The 26,386-nt window shown below is 38.3% G+C and overlaps 2 protein-coding genes across 2 annotated transcripts in view; one reads left to right on the plus strand and one right to left on the minus strand.

The window, feature by feature from the left end:
- LOC122665598 (separase-like) overlaps nt 1-17,049 on the minus strand; it is a 39,790-nt gene extending 22,741 nt beyond the window's left edge. Inside the window, exons 1-3 of the mRNA XM_043861752.1 lie at nt 16,956-17,049; nt 11,650-11,752; nt 10,910-11,110 (exon numbers count right to left, since the gene is read on the minus strand). The gene's annotated coding sequence lies outside the window, so the exon portion shown is untranslated. The remainder of the gene's footprint in view (nt 1-10,909; nt 11,111-11,649; nt 11,753-16,955) is intronic.
- A 3,602-nt stretch (nt 17,050-20,651) lies between these two features.
- On the plus strand, nt 20,652-21,458 carry LOC122665599. The gene has a single exon (XM_043861753.1). It carries the CDS (start codon nt 20,652-20,654, stop codon nt 21,456-21,458), a length of 807 nt encoding a protein of 268 aa, XP_043717688.1.
- The last annotated feature ends 4,928 nt before the right edge of the window (nt 21,459-26,386 follow it).

Here is a 26,386-nt window from a genome sequence, read left to right on the forward strand (position 1 = left end):
TTTCCGTGCCCCATCTTTTCATGTAGACAGCAGTCCATCTCCAACACAATCAGAGCATAGTTCATCTCATTCACAGTTTGGGCAGTACCCTTGGGGGCAGCAGCCTATATCTTCTCCATCCATTCCCAATTTTGAGTATGACTCCCACTCACAGGGATATAGTGGATCGTCTTTTGTGGATGACTTCTTTTCCTACCCTAGCTACCCAACCCACCAGCCGTAGCCGTACAACCCGTACATGCTCCCAAAGCCGTCATATGACTCATATCATGGTGGATCAGTGGGTAGTACTTCTTCACAGTTTTGTGACCTTTATCCTAGGATAAGTTACCTTCAGCATGTTGATGATGCAGTTTACATGGCCACTGTGGATGACTACACTCGCTTCTTCTCCCAGACTATGACGTGGCAAGCATTTGTCCTACAATCGGAGAGCAATACACGTCGGCTCCAGCGGACCATGAGTGGGGTTGATCCTGGACGGCGGAGTAGTTATTATTAGCAAATTTGTAAACATTTGAGATGAATGATGACTACTTTACTTGTAGGGGACAATTGGGGATATTGTGATTTAGAATGTTTAATATCATCTTCTTAAATCTTAACTCTTAAGTTGTTATTTGTTAACTTGTTATTGACTTGATGTCTTATGTAATATGTACTTAATATTATAATTTATGACTTAACTTATGAAGTTATGACTTATGAGACATTATGTTTCCAACTCAGTTCCAAGTCAATTTATTTTTTTAATGTACAATGTGTATGTGACTATATGTAAATATGTGATTAACTAAGTAGTCTAAGTTATACTTATACTGTTATACATCAGGGTTCGACCGTACGTTGCCAATCAATGGTGCACATCCAAAACACCATTTTGGGTGACTATTTTTACAATTTGAACATTTAAATGTGTTTATATAGCCTAAAATAGGGTTTCCATGAAGTTTCAGGCCTTAACTTGGCCTAAAACCCACCGAAATGACCTACCGAAATATACCAGAAAAAATGCAATATTTCGACCGAAATATCCGAAATTTCGAATATTTCAAATATTTCGGTCAGCCCAAAATACCGAAACAAAATGAGTTCTCGAACATTGCTTCTCCTTTTAATCTTGTTCATACTGATGTATAGGGACCTAGTCGAATTCCCTTTCTGGCCATCGTTTGTTTGTTTCCTTCACTAACTGTCAATCTAGGGGTACATGGGTATATTTAATGCATAACAAAAGTGATGTTTTTTCTTGTTTTCAAAATTTTCACAAAATGATTCAGACCCAATACACTACCACCCTCAAAATATTGAGGAGCGACAATGGCAAAGAGTAAACGGATGGTCAGTTCCAAAACTACCTTGCTGCCCATGGGATACTCCATCAGACCAATTGTGTCGATACCCCTGCCCAAAATGGTGTGGCTGAAAGGCAAAACCTAGGAGGTGGCTCGGGCTCTTATGTTTGCCCGGTCTGTTCCTCCCCAATATTGGGGAGATGTTGTCCTTACTGCAGCCTATCTTATTAATAGGATGCCTACCCAAGTCTTTGACTCTCAAACCCCTGCTACCCTTTTACAGGGCTCTTCAACCTTTGTGGTTCCCCTTAAAATTACTAGGCATTTTTGTTAAGAGTGCATATAGTGAGGGTATGATGGAAAATAAGCATGTATTAAAACATTTTAGGTATTTAAATGTCAGTGTAGGGGTATTTATGTTATATTGCATTTAATTACTTCAAATCAGTTAGTTATGAAATATGTGTTTAACTATTTCAAATCAGTAAATATAAGAGAGAGGAATCAATCTCTCCCCACCTTCTCCCTGTTTTCTCTCCTATTCTCCTTTCTTCTCTTCTTCCTTCTTGCTTTCTTACAGTTCTTCAGAATACTTCAAATTAGAACTACCCCTTCCTTTTTACTTTATATATATGTGCAGAATTTTAGTACCCTACACCTTCATATTAGTATAGGTACTACATTAAATATGCTAAATCAATGGTGCACTTCACATGTAATAGCTTTGGGTTGTGTCGGGCTTAAAACCGAGGTCTCAACCCAAAGCCCAGCCCAGCTGGGCCAGACCTTGGGCTGGGATTCTTGGCCCAAGCCCGGAATTTTTCCGACAGGGTCAGGTTGTTTGGGCCCAAGTTGCAGCCCAAAATTGTTCTTAACCTACCAAAGCCAAAGGGGAATCCAGAAAATGTTCTGGTTGAGAACCATGTATGCACCCTCTCTTTCCTCTTCTCCCTTTGATAAGCTCACTGATCCTGGTCCATTCACTTTAGAACCTTAGTGTGAAAGTTCAAAAGACTGAACAAAGGTCAATGTCTTCATGATCTATCCAAAGGTTTGCTAACATTTTGGCAGTCTTTGTTTCAGATGAAGCAAGTCGTGTGTATTTCCCTCGTCTCGGTTTACATAAAAGTGCAATATCTCGCCGATATCTCGGCGAGATCTCGGATCTCGAGTCGAGATCTCGGGTTGACCCATGGAAATGACCCTTCTACTATGTCTTTACTTACCTAACTCAACATATCTCGGCGAGATCTCGGGTCGAGATCTCGGATCTCGGGTCAAGATCTCGGGTTGACCCCGTGGAAATAACCCATCTACTATGTATTTTACCTAACTCAACAGAACTCTTATATGCTTGTTGTGGAGCACTATATGCAACATTACAACAACACTATGTCATGGGAAGACTATGTGACACGAGCGGGGACTGAATACTTGATTCAAAGTCATTTTATGTGATGATAGTTGTAACACTGTTTGATGTAGATTTATCACCAAATTGGGCTTCTTTTATTAGGAATAAGTCTAGGGTTGGGTTATATACATGTTGTGCCTTTGATACCATGGGTTTTCTATGTAATAGGCCACTTTTATGGGCCTAAAATATGGGTAATTAGGTTGCATACGGGATTATATGTTTTAGTCCTATACTTAATTTTATTTTCATGTTTTTAATGTTTTAAATTAAACCGATCAAATGCTGGTTTGAACCAGTGGTTCAATTTCAGTGATTTTATTAGTTTTTGTTTTAGTTGATAGTTGGGCTGGATTAGGACTCCATTTTGAGTCTATTTCAGTTTCCTAGTCAGTTTAAGTTAGCTAATAAGTTAGGGATTGGGATAGGCCTTTCCTTTTTAGTTTAGGAGTCTAATTTGAATCTTTTATATAAGGTTGTAAGGGGGCCAAGTATGGTACACGAATTTGATTAATAAAAATTAGCTTTATGCTTGCTGCCATTGCTCTCAGAGTATTACATCCTTGTGGATCTCAAGGTGGATAGGGTGGGTGGACTCCTACAACTCCTTGCATCGTGAAGATCGGGAGATTTTCTCACAATTGCTCAAGTTGCTGTTGTTGGGGATCTCTTCAAACCAGTAAGCTATTTTAATTTCAGTTATTCCCTTCTACTTCTCATCATCTAACCTAAACCTACCTTCCCCATCGATCCAAGTCAGATCATCGAACCAGCATCCTTATTCCCTCCATCAATCATCATTAAACTTTATCCAAAGCCTTCATACTTTACTTGACAACAACCCTAATTTCAATTCTCCATTGCAGTCTTATAATCCCTTAAAACCCTAATTAAGCCCTACAGCCCTAACTTCAACCTAGACCTAACCACCCATTAAAATCTGATCTTTTCATTTTCATCTCACTCCCCATACTGCCATTAACAATCGACCAGCTCACTTTCCCCAGATTCCATCTCTAAACCCTAGATTCTAAAAACACCCAATTTTTAAAAGGCCGAAACCCTAGATTTCCAACTTCATCCAAATCAAACCAAACTTATATTAATAGACTCCTAAAAACCTGCACATCATTACGAAATAAAACCCTAGCTCAAAACCCTAACCCTAACCCTAATTCTGCCCTAGTTATCTATTTTGTCCCATTCGGCCAACATAGTTAAAAACTCTAATTTACCTGGCTCCTAGTAGGTCTCCTACCTATCTAGGACTACATTAAGTGGTACCAAAGCCATAGATGAACATCGCACCCCAGTGCTGCCACCCCTACCCGATCCCATGGCCGCCATAATGGAGATGCTCCTAAAGTTATCTACTGGTCAGAAGGCTATGCAGGCTGGCCAAAAGCTTATTACTGATAAAGTGTTACGATTTGAAGAACAGAGGAATACCCCTCTTAGGGACAGCAACAGTCCCTTAGAAGAGGACAGGTATCAAGTAACTTTGGTGGTGCAAAGAGGCCTGGACAGTGATGGGTATCACAGAGACAGATCCAGGGATTACAGAGATCACAGGGAAAGGCGCAAGTATGACAGAGAATATAGAGACTACAAAGAACGGCCTAGACCTCCAGAGGCGTTCGAATTGAGGGACTATGACGGCAGACCAAATCCACAGGTATTTTGTGATTGGTTAGCTATTTTAGATTATTATTTTAATTGGTATGATCTGCCTGAGCATAGGAAAATGAGACTAGCACATACCAAGCTAGTGGGACCAGCACATAAATGGTGGAGAACCCAGATGGATTACCCTGACTACCGTGGTAAAGAACCTGTTACATGGACAAAGATGAAAGAAGATCTTAGTAAGAAATATTTCCCACGGATGTTTAGAGCTCTACAACAAGGTAACTTAAAGTCCCATCGACTACATCACCACCAAAAGGCCTTCAAATCTGAAGACAACTTGAAGCCTCCATCAATGAGATTCAGTTTGCAAGTTGAAGAGTGTTGGAAATCTGACATCACCAGTGTTAAATCAGCGGCTGAATACAAATTTACATTGCCAAAGGAAATTGAGAGAGGACAAGTCGAAGATAAAGCTGAAGTGCTCACAATGAGTTGTGATGATAAGGAAGAGATAGTGCTTGAAGATTCAAAGATGGACGGTCAACATGTGGAAAATTCTACTGAAGAGCTCTACGTTGAAGAAGTCAAAATAGACAAAGCTGAAACAGAAGAAGTTGAAGAGGTGGAGCTTGTGTCTCACGTATTAGATGAGAAGGTTGCTAACACTGAAGACTTTATGGATAGGACATTCACAGTTGGTGTTGATTTAGAGATAGAGCACATAGAGTTTGTTATGCCACCATGGTTCTTCATAGAGAAAGCTCCACGCCTTGAAGACTATATTCCTAATGTTCCTGCCCCACTAGAATTTTGTTTGGAAATAGTCAAAGCTGCTACTCACATGTTTTTGTTGGGTGAATAAAAATTTCATTATTAAAGAGAAAGAAAAAGAACAGCCCTCAAATTGGAGGGAGAAAAGCTAAAGACCAACAGCGGAAGCTCAAAGAAGGGAGCCCGCAGCTAAAAGAGAGATAGAGGAAAGACCCCAGGAGACAACAATGAGCCTGTTCCTTGGGGTGTCATTACAAGAAGAGGGAGCAACCAAATTAAGTTTGGTTTTAATTTCAAAAGAATGATGGAATCCCAAATCTGATTGATAGATCTAGATTTGGAGGTCCATTTCCGAAGATTACGCTCCATCCAAATATGATTGATGACAGCCATGGTTCAAAATCTCGCGATATTTCGCCGCAATATCGCTTAATTTCGTATATCTCGAGCTTACCGAGATGCGAAATCAGGTCGAAATGAAAAAATACCATATTTCGTCGATATCTCGAGAGATATCGTGAGATATCGACGAAATATGGTATTTTGGCTTAAAGTGTCACGTGAAGGGGGGCTTTAATACAATATTTCGCAGATTTCGGTCCATATTTCGACCAAGAGCTGCATTTGCTAAGGAATTTCAGTCTTTTGCCTATTCTTCCACTCTTCCAAGCTCTCATCCAACACTCTAGCCATTGTTCAAGCACATTGTTGTCGGATTTTCGCCGGTAAACTCATCGGAGGGTCATCTAAGCTCATCATCCAAGCCTTTTTCCACTATTTAAGGTAAATTCTATTCCTCTAAAACTATTTTTTTGAAAAGACTATGTACAAATTTTGTTGGATGGTGATGATATTAATATATGTTAGACACCGGAGGCCGATCTATAGCCTCACGGTGTCGAAATTTTTTTTCCATACGTATTTTTTTTTTTTTAATTTTCTGGTTTTAAAAATTCATTTTCCTACAATTAAAATAGGAAATAATTAGGGGTAATAGGACTTAGATGGTAATGAATTAAATATATGTTAGACACCAATGGCCGATCTACGGCTTCACGGTGTCGGATTTATTTTTCTGCTCTTAAATAATTATTTTAATTTTCGCACATACCACTCCATTGGCATCGGATTATGGTGCATCACAACCTTACGGTGGATATGGATATGGATCATCATCATATGGGCAGTTTAGTGGGGTAGGGGACTATGACTACGTCCAGTCCCCCAGGGACATACTGGATCATCTTTTGTAGATAACATCTTTGCATACCCTAGCGGGCCTAGCTACCAACCTCACCAGCCATACATGCAGCCAATGCCATCGCCTCTTGCTCCGGCGCCAACATCATATCACAGTGGATCATCTTCTTCACGGACTAGATCGATTGGTAACCCTAGTTTATATCCTAGGATAGGTTACCTACAGTATGTTGATGATTCCATTTACGTGACACTTGTGGATGACTACACTCGTTTCTTCTCCGATTCTATATCGTGGTCCACATATGTCCTTCAAACAGAGAGCAATGGACATCGACTCCAGCGAGGCATGAGTGGGATTGATCCAGGGAGGCACAGCAACTACTATTAGCAGTTTAGCACTTGTAATTTGTAACTTAAGTTGTGATTTCATTGATCTATGAACTTGTGAGTTGTGACTTGCGAGTTGCGAGTCTTGTGACTTATTAACTTTGACACTTAGTGTATTGCCTTTAAGGCTTTAAGCGAGTTATTGAATATTATGGAGTTTATGAGAATCATGGCACTCATCAATGTGTATTGGCTTTAACTTGATATGTGATTAAGTTAAATACTATTATTAAATATTAACTGCCTAATCTATGTGTATTTAACTATTTATACATTAGGGTCGGCGACCGTATGTCAATCAAGGGTGCAAGCCCAAAACACCAATTTGAATTCACATTTTTACAATTTTATGGTTTAAATGTGTTTATTAAGCTTAAATAAGGCTGTCCATGAAGTTTCAGGCCTAGATATGGCCAAATACCCCCCGAGATGGACCCCCGAAATATTCCAAAAAAAATGCAATATTTCGGTCATATTTCGCGATATCTCGGATATTTCGGATATCTCGGTAGGCCCGAGATACCGATATATCGCGAGATATAGTACTATGATGACAGCAGAGAAGGCCAGCTTGCCAACCACATCACAAAGAGTAGAGCCTCCAAAAGTCATATCAACCCAAAGCCATTCTCTGTCAAAAGGAAGAATCCTCCGATTTCTTGGCCAGCATTTAGCAAGGAAGCCTTTCCAGATAGAGCAGGAGAAAGGGCAATCAAAGAATAGATGATTGGAATCCTCAATACCGTTCCAACAAAGACCATATTAGGGGAAACAAAGATGTGTTGATGCCGAAGAAAAGCTTGCGTTGGGAGGCAGTTAGAGAAGACTCTCCAGACCGTAAAGCAGTGCCTGGGGATATGATGTTGAACCAAACAAGTTTCCTCCAAGGAACAAGAGGCTAGCGAGACCGAACAAGATCCCAAGCAGATTTGGAGCTGAAAATACCCAAAGAATTTGGTAGCCAAGTGACACAGTCATCCTTAAGGGGTCTTCTAGGAATAGAGGGCAATAAGTTCCAGATAGAAGTAAGCACAAGGTTTGAGCTACCTGGGGGATCCCATCCATTAGCATTTAAAATATCAACCACCAGAGCATTTCTAGGCAGCACTGAGCCATAGATAGTTCTAGAACTGACTTGATGAAGGAGAATTCCCATAGGGTGCCAATGATCCAACCACAGGGAGGTGGAATTCCCATTACCAATGTGGGATTTGATAGATCCAAGAACCAAGGAACGAGAATCAAGAATTTTGCGCCAGACCCAAGAAGCATTCGAAGTTATGTGAATTGTCCAAATAGAATCCGAACGAAGAAGACCAGAATAGATCCAGTCCACCCAGACACTTTTCTTCCTAGATACAATCTTCCAAATCAACTTGATGATGCCAGCCAAATTCACATCTTTGATCCTTCTAATACCCGAACCTCCTTCCACTAAAGGAAGGCAAACTGAATCTCAACTAGTAGGCCGAAGAAACCTTGAGGCATCAGTCCCTTTCCATAGGAAAGAAGACATGAGGGATTCCAAAGATTTGATAGTGGACTAAGGCAACCCATAAATTCTAGACCAGTAGATGTAGGAAGCTTACTGGTCGCCTGCTACTCACATGTTGTTTCCCCCTTATCACTACAAAATTTGAGGACGAATACTTTCAAGCTGGGGAGAGTTTATGCAGATTTATCACCAAATTAGGCTTCTTTTATTAGGAATAAGTCTAGGGTTGGGTTATATACATGTTAGGCCTTTGATCCCATGGGTTTTCTATGTAACAGGCTACTTTTATGGGCCTAAAATATGGGTAATCAGGTTGCATACGGGATTAGATGTTTTAGTCCTATACTTAGTTTTATTTTCATGTTTTTAATGTTTTAAATTGAACCGGTCCAAAGCTGCTTTGAACCAGTGGTTCCATTTAAGTAATTTTATTAGTTTTTGTTTTAGTTGATAGTTGGGCTAGATTAGGACTCCATTTTGAGTCTATTTCAGTTTCCTAGTAAGTTTAAGTTAGCTAATGAGTTAGGGATTGGGTTAGGCCTTTCCTTTTTAGTTTAGGAGTCTAATTTTGAGTCTTTTATATAAGGTTGTAAGGGGGCCAAGTATGGTACACGAATTTGATTAATAAAAATTAGCTTTATGCTTGCTGCCATAGCTCTCAGAGTATTACATCCTTGTGGATCTCAAGGTGGATAGGGTGGGTGGACTCCTGCGACTCCTTGCATCGTGAAGATCGAGAGGTTTTCTCACAATTGCTCAAACTGCTCTTGTTGAGGATCTCTTCAAACCAGTAAGCTATTTTAATTTCAGTTATTCTCTTCTACTTCTCATCCTCTAACCTAAACCTACCTTCCCCATCGATCAAAGTCAGATCATCAAACCAACATCCTTATTCCCTCCAAATCTCGCGACAAAATGGTACCTCGAATCAAAAAAATACCAAATCTCGGTCGAGTTTCGATTATCTCGTGATATCTCGAGATATTGGTACATCTCGCGAGATATCGAGATTCTCTTTTCAAAACACCTAGTACAACCGGCAGAAACTCGTTAGTCTCGATCGGAATTTCGACTGAGACTAACAAGGCTGCTCTTTTGTGGTTTGTTTCTTCTGCTTTCTTCATTCCTCAAACTCTCTTTGCTGATTTGTGTACCAACCTTCGAATCTACGCCGGAACCACTTGGAGAACACAAGATTCAAACTTCTTAAGTTGTTAACTTGTTATTGACTTAATGTACTTAATATTATGCCTTAAGTTATGACTTATGAGTCATTCACTTTATGCTTCCAACTTCCAAATCAATTTACTTGTTTAAATTGCTTATTAATCATTAATTTATTATGTCCTCTAGAACTTAAAGTCTAAAACAATGTGTATGTGTAATTAACTAAATTATACATTAGGGTTTGACCATACATTGCCAATCAATGGTCCAAAACAATTTTTGCAATTTGAACATTTAAATGTGTTTATATAGCCTAAAATAGGGTTTCCATGAAGTTTAAAGCCTTAACTTGGCCTAAAACCCACCAAAATGACCTACCGAAACATACCAGAAAAAATGCAAAATTTCAATCGAAATATCCAAAATTTCGGATATTTCGGCCAGCCCGAAACACCGCAACGAAACGAGTTTTCGAACTATGCATTAAACTTCATCCACAGCCTTCATACTTTACTCGACAACAACCCTAATTTCAATTCTCCATTACAGCCTTATAATCCCTTAAAACCCTAATTAAGCCCTACAACCCTAACTTCAACCTAGACCTAACCACCCATCAAAATCTGATCTTTTTATTTTCATCTCACTCCCCATACTGCCATTAACACTCGACCAGCTCACTTTCCCCAGATTCCATCTCTAAACCCTAGATTCTAAAAACACCAATTTTTACAAGGCCGAAACCCTAGATTTCCAACTTCATCCAAATCAAACCAAACTTACATTAATAGACTCCTAAAAACCCGCACATCATTACCAAATAAAACCTTAGCTCAAAACCCTAACCCTAACCCTAATTCTGCCCTAGTTTATCTATTCTGTCCCATTCGGCCAGCATAGTTAAAAACTCTGATTTACCTGGCTCCTAGTAGGTCTCCTACCTATCTAGGACTACATTACGGTTAAACAGTTTGATGTATCACTTTAACATTTCTAATTCTTATTTAAGTTGGTTAGTTATTAATTGAATGTTTTGTTTGCTTTCTATTACTAAATTATGTGTAGAGTAGGGTATTTTAGTACACCATCGCCTACCAACCTATGGTCCGAATTGAAACTCAGATTTGAACTTTGTTTTTGCAAAATCTGATAGTGCTATTATGTTTAAATAGCCTGAAATAGGCTAAACACCAAATTTCAGACCCAAACTAGGTCTAAAACCCACCGAGTTGAGGCTTCGAGTCGACAAAAAAAATGCACCAACTCGGCGAGATCTCGACTCGACTCGGTTTTTCCAAGGGCCGAGTTGGTACCGAGACCTGAGTTTTAGTACCTTGGTATTTCCCACATGCACAGGATTGATAGCATGGGCAGTTCAACAAGGAACAATAGCCACTTGAAACACCTTATAAAATAAAATATTGGCCTCATAATAAACATAGAATGTAACCATCATGTTGCTAAATGCAACCAATAAAAGAACTAGTTCCAGCAGTAAGCAGTTCCCTGGAAAAGTACAAACACATTTGAAGAGTGCAGATAACATACCTCAAAATGTGTGGAGTCTTGAGCTTTGGATTTTCCACTCTTACTTGAAAAGAACTGATGGTTGAGATGTGTACCAAGTGAAGCTTGATGAAAATATGCAGCCCAATGACTCACAGAGAGGGTGTCGCCAATACAAACAGGCAAAGAACAGAACCCAGAAGAGGTGGAAAGCAAAAATATGGTAGCAAGTAATCTAGAAACCTGTTGTACAATCAATAGATGTTGAAACTGAATCAATTATTTATTTGTCAATCTTGTTTAGAAAAGAAAGTCTTCAAAAGAAGAGGAAAAGAGCAACAATAGGCAAAAGGATGATTACAAAAGAAGTAGCAAGCAAGAGGACGATATAGACAGTAGAATGAGCAAAGAGAAATACTAGACTGGCATCTCGAATATAACACTTGACACGCTAGCTATGAAATCTACCTTTTCAATGGAACACCTCAGTACAGAAAATTATCCCATCGACATCCCAGAAGCAATCCCCCATAAAAGAACTTACAAAATGAACACAAAATGAAGAAAAGCATGATTCGGACTCTCCATTTGGCTCAATTGCTTCACTCAATGTGAAATTATGTAGGCCAAGTGCAATATCCAAGAAAATAAGGCTCTTCCCTAGCAGATATCTCTTAGTATTACCATATTTGATATTATGAGGTATGTTTGAGCAATGATGTAATTAAAGTTATTTAATAATCATGACAAAGATTAAACACAAGTCAAGACTTAAGTGTGACCTTCTGAAAAAGTGACGGGAGCTCACGGCAGAGTATAAATGCCTGCAACAACCAGGAGACCACTCTAGAAACTGGAATACGAGACAAATCACAACAGCCAGCCCTGTTAATCAGAATAAACCAAGAAGAAAGTGTGAAAGATATTAGTCAAACAAAAACATATGATATGTGTTTGAGATTAGAGACGTGGGAAATCTGATACATGCATCAACCGAACAGATATCTCCTTGATAAAACAAAAGAATAGCTTAGTATTACTCCTAGATACACATCAACTTAAACTCAAGATCCCCATTCTTTACAAATAAAGGTGTAAAGTATCAGGCATCGGTCAGCATATAGGGAAGGAGAACTGAAGAGACGTTTCCTATCGTATAGGAGAGACATAAGTTACACTAAAGATGGAAATGTTTAGGATACATACAAATACAGTTTCAAATCATAAAACACCTTATTATGCAATATGAAAAGATAGAACACGTATAAAAAAGAGAACAAAGTACTGAGTCAAATGCATTGCATGATTATGTATAAAGGAGGAGGTTTCTTACATACTCTAATACTTTAGGGAGTACAAATTTACACCATGGTTCGAGAACTTGGTTTCGGACATGGTTTCAGTCAGGCTAAAAACCGAGGTGGACCGAGATCTCGAGATTTCGGTGAGTTGGTGCACTTATTTTGAACTTGTTTGATGGTTTCGGTGGGTTTTTTACCTAGTTTGGTCATGAAACTTGGTACACAGCCTATTTTGGACTATTAAGCACAATGGCACTATCAGATTTTCCAAAATCAAAGTAAATGTTTTTATATTTGTTATTTCATTACTTAAGATATTATTCATAAATAAGGAAATACACCCCATATTTGAATCCAATAAATTTGGTTAGAATATCAAATTCCATAAGGATAAAAAGTCAACCCCTAGTTCAAGAACAAAAACTGGATTTTCGGCGGTAGATGCAATTCTCAACTTTTAAATACAAGGGGTTTTCTCAAATCTATGAATTCCATAAATCTTAATATGATAAAACATTGCTACAAACCAAAAGTGTAGTAAAATATTCATTTGTTTCGATGTCTAAAAAAATATTTTCATTCAGAGCGATTTTGACAGCATTCACACACACCACATTAAGTTTGACCAAGACATAACTCCTTCAATATAAATCAAATTTCAGCAATCTTGGATTTAGGCATAAATAACTGCCCATCCTGGCTTCTGGCATAAATAACTGTTTATATACCAAGGTTGGCATAAATAAGTGTCTGTATACCAAGGTTTCCCACCAAGATGACAAAGACCACCAAGATCTCAGCGAGACAATGCATTCCCCTCTTATTTCGCCTCTAATCTCGTCTCGCCTTTCCAAAAAAGCGAGATATTACCGAGATCTAGACGAGATCTCAGCAAGTTCTTGTTCCATGATTTACACTCATTTGCAGTATATTTTACAATATTTTTTATTTTTTATTTACCATAAATATACAAATTAATAAAAATCAGAAAACAACTACAATCAAAGATGATCGTGAACTTCGTCCTCTACAGAAAATTTTCCAACAAATTAACACCCACTAGCATCTTCTATTCAATAATTATTTCTTTTATATTTCTTATTTACCCAAAAATAGAAAAATTACAGAAATTAAGTAGGATGACAGATCTCATCTTCTCCATCATATACAATTTTACCAAATCGTTAACATTCATTTTTTAGAAGAAAATTAACAAATTTCCCAAAAGAGATGGCATTTTCGGTTTTGGGGGAAATTTAGTGTTTATATGCGTTACAAAATAAATAGTTCAGTCCTGTTAGAGTTACTAGTAATTCTGTTCTAAGGGTAGTTTGGGAACTAGCCTGTTAACTAGTTGCCTTAATATGTAATTTATGTCTTTTTACCTTTTTTACTGTTTACCTCCTTAGGGAGATGTTTGTAATTCTCTTCTTCTACTAATGAATCAATATAGGTGTGGAGAAAGCTCTCTTACACACACAACCATTACAACCGAAACATTGTTCTTCATTCTCTTGCTCTCTTCTTCTTCTCATCCTCTGCTCCATCTTCTTCCTCCTCTCTTATCTACATTCTTAATCTAAAATCCAACTAGTCCATCCATTATGGTCATTTTACACGTAATATTGAGATCCATTGCAAGAAAAAAAAAGACATTAGAAAGAAGATAGTTGCAAAAAATGAACTTAAAAAGGAGGTACTAATTTTTAAGTAATCTTGGGAAATGTAGGGTTTATATGCACAAATCGTTGCAAAAAACTTGTTGAAATGGTGAAGATTAGGGTCGATTTTATGCTAGATGAGTTCCCTCGACTCAGATCAAAGAGAAAAATAAGTGTCTAGGTTTCTCTCTGTTTCGTATCTCTCACAGTTTTTGCATTGCAAGTTTAAAGGAGGCATATTAAGGTGGATCGAACCTGTATCGACCGATACAGTTCGATGTAGGTAGGACACAATATTTTTTTATGGGAGAGGGATAGGCGCACCGCCCGTGGGCAGTAAGCTAGCAGGTGGCACCAATGGAGGCTCGGGATGGAGCATCATACAGGAGGGATTGGGGGGAAGAGAAAGATAGACATAGAGGGTGCTAGTTTATGGTACACTGTCCGAGTGCCCAGTCCTTTCCCATTTTTAATTTTACATACCGTATATGTAAAGAGAGAGATAGACATAGAGACTGCTGGAAGCCTTCCTTTGGAAAGGAGCAAAACCCTCTCAATTCCTGCACCCTACCACTGTTTGTCTTCCCAAGGATGAAGGAGGTCTTGGCTCGCGTAGAAGCAAAGAAGTTAATTCAAACGGTATTCTCATGCTAATTTGAAAGATTGCGGCCAAGAAGAAAAGCATTTGGGTTGATTGTCTTCTCAAGTCTTCTTCACAATAATACTATCTAGACTGCTCCTTCCATCTCCGATGCTTCTTGGGTTTGGTGTAAGATTCTGAAGCATGCATAGTGCTCTTGGGGCCATTTCCAACCACATTGACGATGGTGCCTCTAAGTTCCTCTGCCTTGACCATTGGCACCTGTTCTCCTCCACTTTGTCGGTGCCAGAGCCATCTACAATTCGGACCTTCCTAGGCTGGTCACCGTTGCAGACATCATTAGTCAGGATGATTCCCCCCCCCCCCCCCCCGCTATCCATTGTCTAGTATGCCTTGTCTTCCATTTCCAGAAGGCCTAATGGTAGGGGTGATAATGTTATCTAGACTACATCTTCTTCCGATATTTTCAGCTCCAAAGCGGCTTGGGACTTCATCTGTTCTCGAGGCCCCTTATCCCCTTGGCATAAGCTAAAGTGGGGAGTCATATCCCACATCATAACTTCACTGTTTGGAGGGCCCTCTCCAATTGCCTCCCAATGCAGTCTTTCCTCATTCATCATCATATTTCACTATCTTTCTCAAGTTGCTTATGATGGAATGCTTCAGAAGATGTGGACCACCTCTTTTTTTGCTTGCCCCTTCTCCTGTTCAATTTGGAAAGGAATCCTAGGAAAATGCTGGCCAAGGAGACAGACAAAGGATTCTTCCATTCAAGAGGGAACGGATTTGGGTGGTATGATTTTTGTTAGTAAATCAACCTGTAATGTAGTGGATAAGCTTGTTTTTGGTGCTGCCATTAACCACATTTGGATGGAGCATAATCTCAGGAAATGGTCTCCTAGTTCTAGATCCTTCCAGCAGATCTTAGATTCCATCTCCTTTTGACATCAAAAGCAAGTTGTTTTTGGTCTCCTCTAGTTGTAATGACTCCCTAAGGAATAGGCATATTGTTGTATTTTGGGGATTGTCTCTCTCCATTTTGCAGCCCTCCTCCTCTTCCTGGGAATTGGACTTTTGTTTTGTTGTTTCCTGTTGTTTTGTTTCTCCTTCCCCCATTTTAGGGATTCCCTGTTCTTTCCCTCCTTTGATAATGAATTATTTATTCATCCAAAAAAAAACATGCTAGAACCTTTAGATTGTAAAAGAAAACCCCAAAATGGAAGTTTGGTCCCCTAGGTTGCTAGTATACGCGTACCCTATTGTATATTTTCTCTTATATAGCCTATTCTACACATTATTTAGTACTAGAACACACAAGATTCAATTATAACAACAACAATATGCATTAGTAATGAAGAAAATCATTGAAGAGAACATTTACAAATAGTCAAGTATAATTGTTGAGACAACAACTCAGCCTTATCCCAACTAAATGGGGTCGGCTACATGGTTCCTTGCCCTCCAGCCAACTCTATTTAAGGTCATACTTGATAGAAGGCCTAAGTTATGCATGTCTTTCCTCACCACTTCTCCTAAGGGTCATTTTAGGTCTGCCCCTAGGTCTTTTAGTTCCTTCAATCTAAATCAAATTACTCCTCTGTACTGGGGCATCGAAAGGCCTCCGTTGCACACGGCCATGCCACCTCAAACAACTTTCTTGTAGCTTATCATGTTTCGGAACTACTCCCAAATCAGCTCTAATATGATAATTCCTTACTTTATCCTTCCTAGTTAATCCACTCATCCATCTCAACATCCTCATCATTCCTTACTTTGACAATACATGAGCCATTTCAGGCTGCCAATTAAGTACCCACATGGAAACTTGTGACCCAAGTTGTCATGCATCCTCATCATTCCTTACTTTGACAATACAGGAGCCACTTCAGGCTGCCAACTAAGCACCCATATGGAAACTTGTGACCCAAATTGTCATGGCACTAAGGCACTGGCCCGGTGCTGTGGAGACTAGGTGAGGCTTTATTGGTAAAAGTATGAATGAAACAGCGTTTAGTCCAGGGCCTTCAGTTATGCTAAAGCTTACCATTTACTAATATAATGACCAAGTTATTTTAATATTTAGTTTATTTAGTAGTAATATTAACCGTAAACTAAATAAGAAAAATGAACCATCCGCCAATCAATAAATGATCATTCTTCAGCATTCATCAAAACAAGCAATAAACAATAATATTTTAACCCACTAGTATATTTCCAACTTTAACCCCCTTAAAGACATGATAAATTGCAACAAGTTCCACCACACTAGAGTTCAAAAAAATAAATAAATAAAACCAAAAATGAAGCCCCCCAAGAATAAAAGCTGGCCAAGGCAAGGGCAATGTTGTAAAAGACTAGACGAGTGCAGGCCTTGCCTTGCCCATTCTGAAGCACCTTGGCACCTAGGTGAGACCTTGAAAACAATGTTTGTGACACCTGGATGTACTTGCATATACATAAGATTTGTACACAACATTTTTCTGTGATTCTTTGTGTTCGAGAGAACAAAAAGTGGTTGAGAATACCTAGTATGCTCTGAATGGTAGTTCTTCACAGAAATCCAACAGATGTTGTACAATACTGCTGCACGTTCAATGGCAAAGCAATCGCCTGGAATTTCCTTCCACGCATGGTAAGTAGTGTGCCCTAGTGTAACACCCTCATTTTGAGTTTATTCCTTATCTAAGTGTAGAATTAGGGTTTTACTTATAAAATATATAATTTGATTTGAAAAATAATTCATAGTTAGTAACCTAGCCTAGTGCTTAGATGTTTAATTTAATTTATTAGAGGTCTAAGGTTCTATTCTTTAGAAGAGCAATTTAATATTTTATTTTTTTTATAATTTTATAGGGCTTAGAATGGACTTCCACGATTCTAACTTAGGGGGTCTTATATTTTAACTAGAGAAGTATTATGGATTGATAAGGAAAGGTGAGGTGGCAATCTCCAATTGGTTAGAAATCCAAACTTGGAAAAAGAAAGTCTTCATAAAATAAAATCCTAACAAAAAAAAAAATATTTTTAACTAAAATTAAATTACCTAATCTAAAGTCTTAAATTAAAAATCTTAAGTCAAGATTCCTTTTAAAATATTTTCATTGGAGGACAAGTAAATAGATGTAATTAGAGACAAAATTAGATTCTTCCCACCTTCTTTCTTGTTAGGATTAAATCTCCATAACTAAATCTCAATCCTCATTCCTTTTATCATAAATAGAGAGAGGGAGAGAGGAAAATTCTTGAACTATAGAGAGGAAGAGAAGAAGAAAAAGAGAGAAGGAAAAGAAGGAAGGAGAAGAAGGAGATTCGGACTGTGCAAAACCAGCAACTTGATGTTTAATTTTGACTATTGTTTGGGTCAAATTGGAAAAATCTTATTTCACAATAAATCATAGCCTCATCTCTTAGCTTCGCAACCCAACTTAAATCAACTTAAACGAAAATTGGAGCAGAGAGAAATTGTTGATTTATTGAAGGTAGGTCATTCTGTCAAAAAAATATGTGTTTCTCAAATCCGAGTTTATGCAATATATTGATGTTGATTTCATCATTACCTTAATCATAGGATTCCATTAAAGTGATTTTGAATTAGGAAGACATATATCAACATTATTGAAGCATTGATTTGATGTCACTTATAGAAACCCTAATTGCTGCACACAAGGTGAGTGGATCTTCAACCATTATATTTGATATTTTCTTTTCATATAAAATTTATTTTAAAATATTATTTTAAATCTAGAAATTAATTTTAGATTGAGATTTATCATGCCAAAAATATATTTCATTCATGCTTTTACTCAAATAAATTGGTCACACATGATTGCTTGCAAGGAATAGTGATTTGCTTATGATTTAATTCACATATGTGTGTGCAGAATTTTTAATAATGTCATATTTATAGACTAATGAATCCAATGTCTATTTGTTGATAGTATGATGAAGGTTTATGAATGATTCTTCATAATTATAACCTAAGGCATGATGTTTTTGGATGATGCATAAAAATCTGATTTTTGTTTAAGGAATACTTTTAATTTTCATTGATGTTAATGTTGGATAAGTGATTACGAAGACTCTTCCCTATTATTATTCTTCACTTTATGTATTGATATGTTGATGAAAGTTACTGTTTTCAAACTTTATTTTCATTCTTTTCAATAGCATGTGTTAGGGTGGAATTGGGGAGTTGCTAACCCTAAGTTCCGAACTTGGATGTATAGCTTTAAATTATAAGCAAACCCTTGATTGTTATTTTGTCGTTTACCTTATCGGCATTGGTGAATATGTTGGGATAAGGATAAGTTGACGAGTTTTTGAGCTACGGACTTACCTTTATTAGAGCTATATGGACTACTAGAAAGAGGGGTGATGATAAAAAACTCTCCAAGAGGGCATTGTTGGTAAAACCTTCGGGGGCTTTGACTCGGTCTAGGGCAAGTTTGGTCACTAGTTCTCCAGTAGTTTCTTGATGTTGAGAGGGGATAGTGGTGTTGTAGTTGATTATAGCTGGAGTTCATACGCCGTTATCATGAGGGCTTTGACCAGTGTATGGCAACTAGTTCACACTAGTCCATTAGGGAGTGGTGGTTTGTTATTTTACGTTCTTTCGATATATCTTTTGTTGATTGTTGTCATATATACTTTTCATTACAGTAGTGGTGATAAGCAAATATGGTTATGATCCTTTTGTTTTGTTTTTTTTTTTTTGGATTTATATATACATATTGTTGTATGTCTTTACATTTTGTATTACTTGTGTCTGTTTTCACACCTGTATAGTTATTGTGGATTTACTTGCTAAGCTTTTTCTAAAGCTTACCTTCACCATTTTTCAGATGAACAACTTTATGAATGTGAACTTGAATGTGAGGATGTACTAAAGGAGGAGGTCCAAGAGGACGAAACATTTGGAGTAGAAGATGACAACTACTAATAGAAATTTTACACTTTCTTTCAACCTTAGAAGAACTTATTATTTGCTTGAGTTTAATTAATTTTTGTAACCTTTATTTAAGAATTTTAAGTTTAATTTGGAAGTTGTAATATCTTAGTTTAACTATCCTACTTTATTTGAAGTCTTAATATATACATTTAGACATGTGTTTGTGTTTGGTTCTACTCCGATTCATATCTCCTTGACATAAACGATCTTGTGGACAGTTAATGTCCCTAAACCGCTAGGGTAGTTTTGGAGACGTTACAGAGTGGTATCAGAGCACACTAGGTTTGACTTAGGATAGGATATGAACTAGAAACATGAACCTAGGACACTAAATTTGAATACATAAGATCTTAGAAACACTAAAACTTGGGATTCGATCACTAGCCGAAAAATTCCAAAATTCACTGTGTAGGAATCCGAAATTGCATAACATTTTAGACACACTTAGAAATTGAAATTACATTGGAAATTTTTACTGTAAGTACCTAGATATGCCTAGGAAAACTCCACAAAATCTCAGCTAAATTATGGTTGTTTTTCTAGGTCAAATAAATTCTATAGTTCAGACTGTACAGTTGCTATCAAAATCTAGAAACTAAGAAAGATGGTGATAGTAGAGAGACTTAGTAGTGGAATTTTAATTTAAAAATTTTACAGTAGTTTTGTTAATGAGTATAATTTCTACTATAAAAATACTGAAACTTTTTGGATTCAAGAAGGTCAATTTTCATATTATACATCAGGGTTTGGTCAGAATCTGCCAGATTTGGAAACCTGATTTTGGAGAGACTAGAAACCTAGGTTAGGAAAACATTCTTAAGGGGATTTTTAGATATGTTTTAAAACTCTAAGTTAGGTTTCTTAGAAATTTGGTTTCATCAGGTCTGAAATCTCAAAAGTATTATTTTCTTATTTTCACCTATAGGTGGACAGAATTGAAGCAAATGGATTTTTTTTTTTTTTTTTTGTGTAGTTTGAGAGTGTAGCTGGGTGATCATGTGTACTTTCTTTGATAGGTACCATGCCTCCACGAAGATCATTAAGAAGGGCGAAAAGAAATCCACCACCACCTCCGGCACCAGTTGAAAATGTCCTTCCACCACCTCCTTCGATTCCGGGAACTAATCAACAGAACCTTGTGGGAGCAATGATAGCTTTCATGAACTTTGTACAAACCCAAGCTGTTAATGTTGCCGCTGCATCTATTGCTGTTGCTCAATATCCACACCCTCAGGCACCATAGGCTCCTCGAAGGGATGACACTGGAAGAGTCATGGAAAGGTTCAAGAAGCTTGGGCCACTGGTCTTCAAGGGGGTGAGTACTGATCCACTTTGGCCAGCGATATGGGTAGAGGAAATGGAGAAGATCTTCATTGTTCTGGAGTGCACCGACCACCAAAGAGTGGCTTGTGCTACATTTATGCTACAGGGAGAAGCTCATATGTGGTGGAAGGCCCACAAGCAAATTTTAATGGCTGCTGATCCGGTTATCACTTGGGCACGCTTTGTGTTGGCCTTCTTCGAGAGTTACTTCCCAGACAGTGTGAAAGAGGCCAAGGAAGTGGAATTTCTACAGTTGGAACAGGGTTCTGACAATGTGATGACCTACAGGAAGAAATTTGAAGATTTAGCCTACTTTGCACAAGAGTACATTGACACTGATGCAAAAAAGGCTAAGAAATTTGTGAGGGCACTGAAGGCTCAACTAAAGGCAGCCATTGTGGCACTGAAGCTCACATCATATGTTGGTGTACTACAGAGGGCTCTAATGATAGAAGAGAGCTTGAAGGATACTTCACAGAACACAACTAGCAAAGTGCAGGGGAAGAGGCCGGTAGACAACCAGAGCACTAAGGAAGTCCTACCACAGAAGCAGCAAAAGACTCAGGACACCCATAGTGCATGTCGTACTTGTGGCAAAGTTCATGCTGGACCATGCTTGATAGGACCCATCACCTGCCATAGATGTGGGAGGAAAGGGCATTTAGTGAAGGATTGTCGTGTGCGACTACTTGGACAGCCAGTGATGCAACCACTTCGGCAGCAACCAATGCAATCTTTTGGGCAACAAAGGATGTAGCCTTTCACACACCATAGTGGGGACAGCCAATTGCACAACAACTAATGCCAAGGCCACCATTACTAGCACAGCCTCCCCGTCAACCATACCAGGGGCAGCATCCACAATAGGCCCAACAAGGGCCATTACCACCTCAGAAGTAGGCATTCCAAGCATCTCAGGTAGCACCAATAGGTCAGGCACGGAAAGCCCAGGCTTGAGTTTTCGCTCTATCAACAGAGGAAGCAGAAGGGTCGCTTACAGTTGTGATAGATACTCTAAACATATCTTCTCAACCTGCTTTTGTACTATTTGATTCAGGTTCGACACACTCTTTCACATCTAAGTCTTTTGCTAAGAGACTAAGTATTGACCCTAAGTCACTTGACAAGTGTCTATCTATGGCCTTACCTTTTGGAGAAGTCATTATGGTGACTACTATTTATGGACCTTGTTTAGTTCACATAGAAGGCAGAACCTTGCCTGTTGACTTGATTCTGTTAGACATGTCAGACTTTGACGTCATTTTGGGAATGGATTGGCTATCTAAACATCATGCCAACATTTATTGCCATGACAAGAAGATTATATTCAGACCTAGTAGTGGCCCTGATTTTTTTTTCATCGGGTCAAAGAAAGATGCACCAACCATACCTATGATCTCATCTATAAGGGCAAGGAAACTACTCTCTCAGGGTTGCCAGGGTTTTCTCACCTCAGTAGTGGAAGAGAAAGAATTGAAGATGGAGGACATAGCCATAGTCAAAGAGTTCCCAGATGTATTCCCCGATGACCTTGTCGGATTACCACCTAATATGGAATTAGAGTTTACTATTGATTTAGTACCTGGTACGACACCAATCTCCAAGGCACCTTACTGCATGGCTCCATCTGAGTTAAAGGAGCTAAAAGACCAGCTACAAGACTTATTACATAAGGGTTTTATCAGACCTAGTGTATCTCCATGGGGTGCTCCTGTTCTGTTTGTAAAGAAGAAAGATGGAAGTTTGAGATTGTGCATCGACTATAGAGAGTTGAACAAGGTCACCATCAAGAATAGGTATCCCTTACCTAGGATTGATGATTTGTTCGATCAGTTGCAAGGAGCGTGTGTCTTCTCGAAGATAGATTTGAGATCTGGTTACCATCAGCTTAAGGTCAGAGGAGGAGATATACCGAAGACCGCATTTAGGACCAGCTATGGCCATTATGAATTCCTGGTTATGCCATTTGGGTTAACTAATGCACTTGCTGCATTCATGGATCTAATGAATAGAGTCTTTCATGACTACCTACATAAGTTTGTGGTCGTTTTCATTGATGACATACTGATCTATCGAAGACCAAGTCAGATCATGAAGAACATTTGAGGATCGTTCTACAGATTTTATGAGAGAAGCAGTTGTATGGTAAGCTTAGCAAGTGCAACTTCTGGTTTGAAGAGGTGAAATTCCTTGGTCATGTGATTTCAGCTGAGGAAATTTTTGTAGATCTTGCTAAAGTAGCAACAATTACTGATTGGCCTAGGCCGACTACTGCAACAAATATCCAAAGTTTTTTGGGTTTAGCTGGCTACTATCGAAGATTTTTAGAAGGCTTTGCCAGCATTTCCTCACCTTTGACTACTCTTACCAGAAAGGGAGTGAAATTCAGGTGGTCCGAAGATTGCGAGAAGAGCTTTCAGGAATTGAAGCAAAGACTTATGTCGGCACCTATTTTGACTATACCGTCTGGTACAGGAGGGATGGTAATCTATAGTGATGCTTCACTAAGAGGTTTAGGTTGTGTACTCATACAAAATGGGAAAGTTGTAGCCTATGCTTCTAGACAGCTGAATGACTATGAGAAGAACTATCCAACTCATGATCTAGAGTTGGCAGCGGCTATCTTTGCCTTGAAGATTTGGAGACATTATCTCTATTGGGAGAGGTGTGAGGTGTATATAGACCACAAAAACCTAAAATATTTCTTCACACAGAAGGAGCTTAATATGAGACAGAGAAGATGGCTGGAGTTGATCAAGGATTACGATTGTGACATACTTTATCACCCTGGTAAAGCTAATGTTGTTGCAGATGCACTAAGTCGTAAATCACAAGGACTTTCTACAGCATTATTGACTGAACAACATCATCTTCAGGAAGACATCAGGAGCTTAGAGTTGGAGTTGATAGTTGGTTGTCCTACTGCACTATTTGCAAAACTGACTATTCAACCATCCTTGATTGATAAGATTAAAGCAGCTCAAGAGGCAGATCCTTTTATACAAGAGATCAAGGAGGGCATTCAGGCTGGGAGATGGACACAGTTTCACATTTTGGAGGATGGACTTGTTAGGACTGGGAAGCGCCTATGTGTACCAGAGGACCCAGAGTTGAGAGAGTTGATATTAAGGGAGGCACATTTTTCTTCTTATTCTATACACCCAAGTAGTACCAAGATGTTCCGTGATCCAAAGGAGTACTATTGGTGGAACAACATGAAGAGGGACATTGCACAATTTGTGGCAAAGTGCTTAACGTGTTAGCTGGTGAAGGCAGAACATCAGCGACCTTCAGGACTTCTACATTCGTTGGAGATTCCGCAGTGGAAGTGGGATCACATCACTATGGACTTTGGTATCGCATTACCTAAGACACCTAAAGGCCATGATTTAGTATGGGTTGTGGTGGACCGTCTGACCAAGTCGGCATTATTCATTGGCTATTCCATGAAGTATAATGTGGAAAGGATGGCTCAGTTGTACATCGATGAAGTTGTCAGATTGCATGGCGTACCAGTGTCCATTGTATCTGATAGGGACCCTAGGTTTATCTCTAGGTTCTGGAGGAGCGTGCATGAGTGTTTGGGGACCAAGTTAAAGTTTAGCACATCATTTCACCCATAGACCAATGGACAATCTGAAAGGGTAATTCAAATACTTGAAGATATGCTTCGACCTTGTGCTATGGATATGGGAGGTAGTTGGGAGAAACATTTACCTCTAGTTGAATTTGCATATAATAATAGTTTCCAAGCAACCATAGGGATGGTCCCATATGAAGCCTTGTACGGAAGGAAGTGCCGATCTCCTCTACTCTAGGAGGAGGTTGGTGAGCGAGAACTGATGGGACCTAAAATTTTGCAAGTAGCTCAGGAAAAGGTGTAACTTATTCAGATGCTAATGAAAGCAGCACAGGATAGACAGAAGAACTATGCTAATGCTAAAAGGAAAGAGCTAAAATTCTCAGTAGGGGACAATGCATTCTTGAAGATTGCACCAATGAGGGGCGTCATCAGATTTAGCAAAAGGGGAAAGCATAGTCCCAGATTTATTAGTCCATTTGAGGTCTTGCAGAGAATTGGACCGAATTCTTACCGGCTAGCACTCCACCAGACCTAGCGGGAGTGCACGACGTTTTTCATGTTGCATTACTCAGGAGGTACGTAGCAGATCCGTCACATAGCTTGAGCTACGAACCATTGCAACTGAAAGCGGATCTATCGTATGAAGAGACTCCCATTCAGATCTTGGATCATAAGCAACAAGTTCTACAAAACCGTACCATCTCTTATGTGAAAGTTCTCTGGAACAATCATGGTATCCAAGAGGCTTCATGGGAGAAAGAAGTTGAGATGCGGACAGAATATCCCCATTTGTTTGATGATCCAGGTATGTAAATTTTGAGGACAAAATTTTTTAGGGGGGAGAATTGTAATACCCTGATTTTGGATTAGGGGTAATTTGGTCTTTTACCTAATGCAAGATTAGGGCAAGCTAAAGTGTAAGAACTTAGACTAGCGGGAGGTACACACATGCACGCATGGTAAGTAGTGTGCCCTAGTGCAACACCCTCATTTTGAGTTTATTCCTTGTCTAAGTGTAGAATTAGGGTTTTACTTATAAAATATATAATTTGGTTTGGAAAATAATTCACAGTTAGTAACCTAGCCTAGTGCTTCGATGTTTAATTTAATTTATTAGAGGTCTAAGGTTCTATTCTTTAGAAGAGAAATTTAATATTTTATTTTTTTTACAATTTTATAGGGCTTTAAATGGGCTTCCACGATTCTAACTTAGGAGGTCTTATATTTTAACTAGGGAAGTATTATGGATTGATAAGGAAAGGTGAGGTGGCAATCTCCAATTGGTTAGAAATCCAAACTTGGAAAAAGAAAGTCTTCATAAATTAAAACCCTAACAAAAAAAAAGGATTTTTAACTAAAATTAAATTACCTAATCTAAAGTCTTAAATTAAAAATCTTAAGTCAAAATTTCTTTTAAAATATTTTCATTGGAGGTCAAGTAAATAGATGTAGTTAGAGACAAAATTGGATTCTTCCCACCTTCTTTCTTGTTAGGATTAAATCTCCATAAATAAATCCCAATCCTCATTCCTTTTATCATAAATAGAAAAAAAGAGAGGAAAATTTGTGGACTATAGAGAGGAAGAGAAGAAGAAGAAGAGAGAAGAAAAAGAAGGAAGGAGAAGGAGATTCGGATTGTGCAAAATCAGCAACTTGATGTTCAATTTTGACTATTGTTTGGGTCAAATTGGAAAAATCTTATTTCACAATAAAACGTAGCCTCATCTCTTAGCTTCGGAAACCAACTTGAATCAACCCAAACGGAGACTAGAACAGAGAGATATTGCTGATTTACTAAAGGTAGGTCATTCTATCAAAAAAATTTTGTTTTCCAAATCCGAGTTTGTGCAATATATTGATGTTGATTTCATCAATACCTTAATCATAGGACTCCATTAAAGTAACTCTAAATTAGGAAGACATATATCATCATTATTGAAGCATTGATTTGAGGTCATTTATAGAAACCCTAATTGCTTCACACAAGGTGAGTGGATCTTCAACCATTATACTTGATATTTTCTTTTCATATAAAATTTATTTTAAAACATTATTTTAAATCTGAAAATTAATTTTAGATTGAGATTTATCATGTCAAAAAT

Source organism: Telopea speciosissima, chromosome 6, assembly GCF_018873765.1.
Source record: "Telopea speciosissima isolate NSW1024214 ecotype Mountain lineage chromosome 6, Tspe_v1, whole genome shotgun sequence".
NCBI lineage: Eukaryota > Viridiplantae > Streptophyta > Magnoliopsida > Proteales > Proteaceae > Telopea > Telopea speciosissima.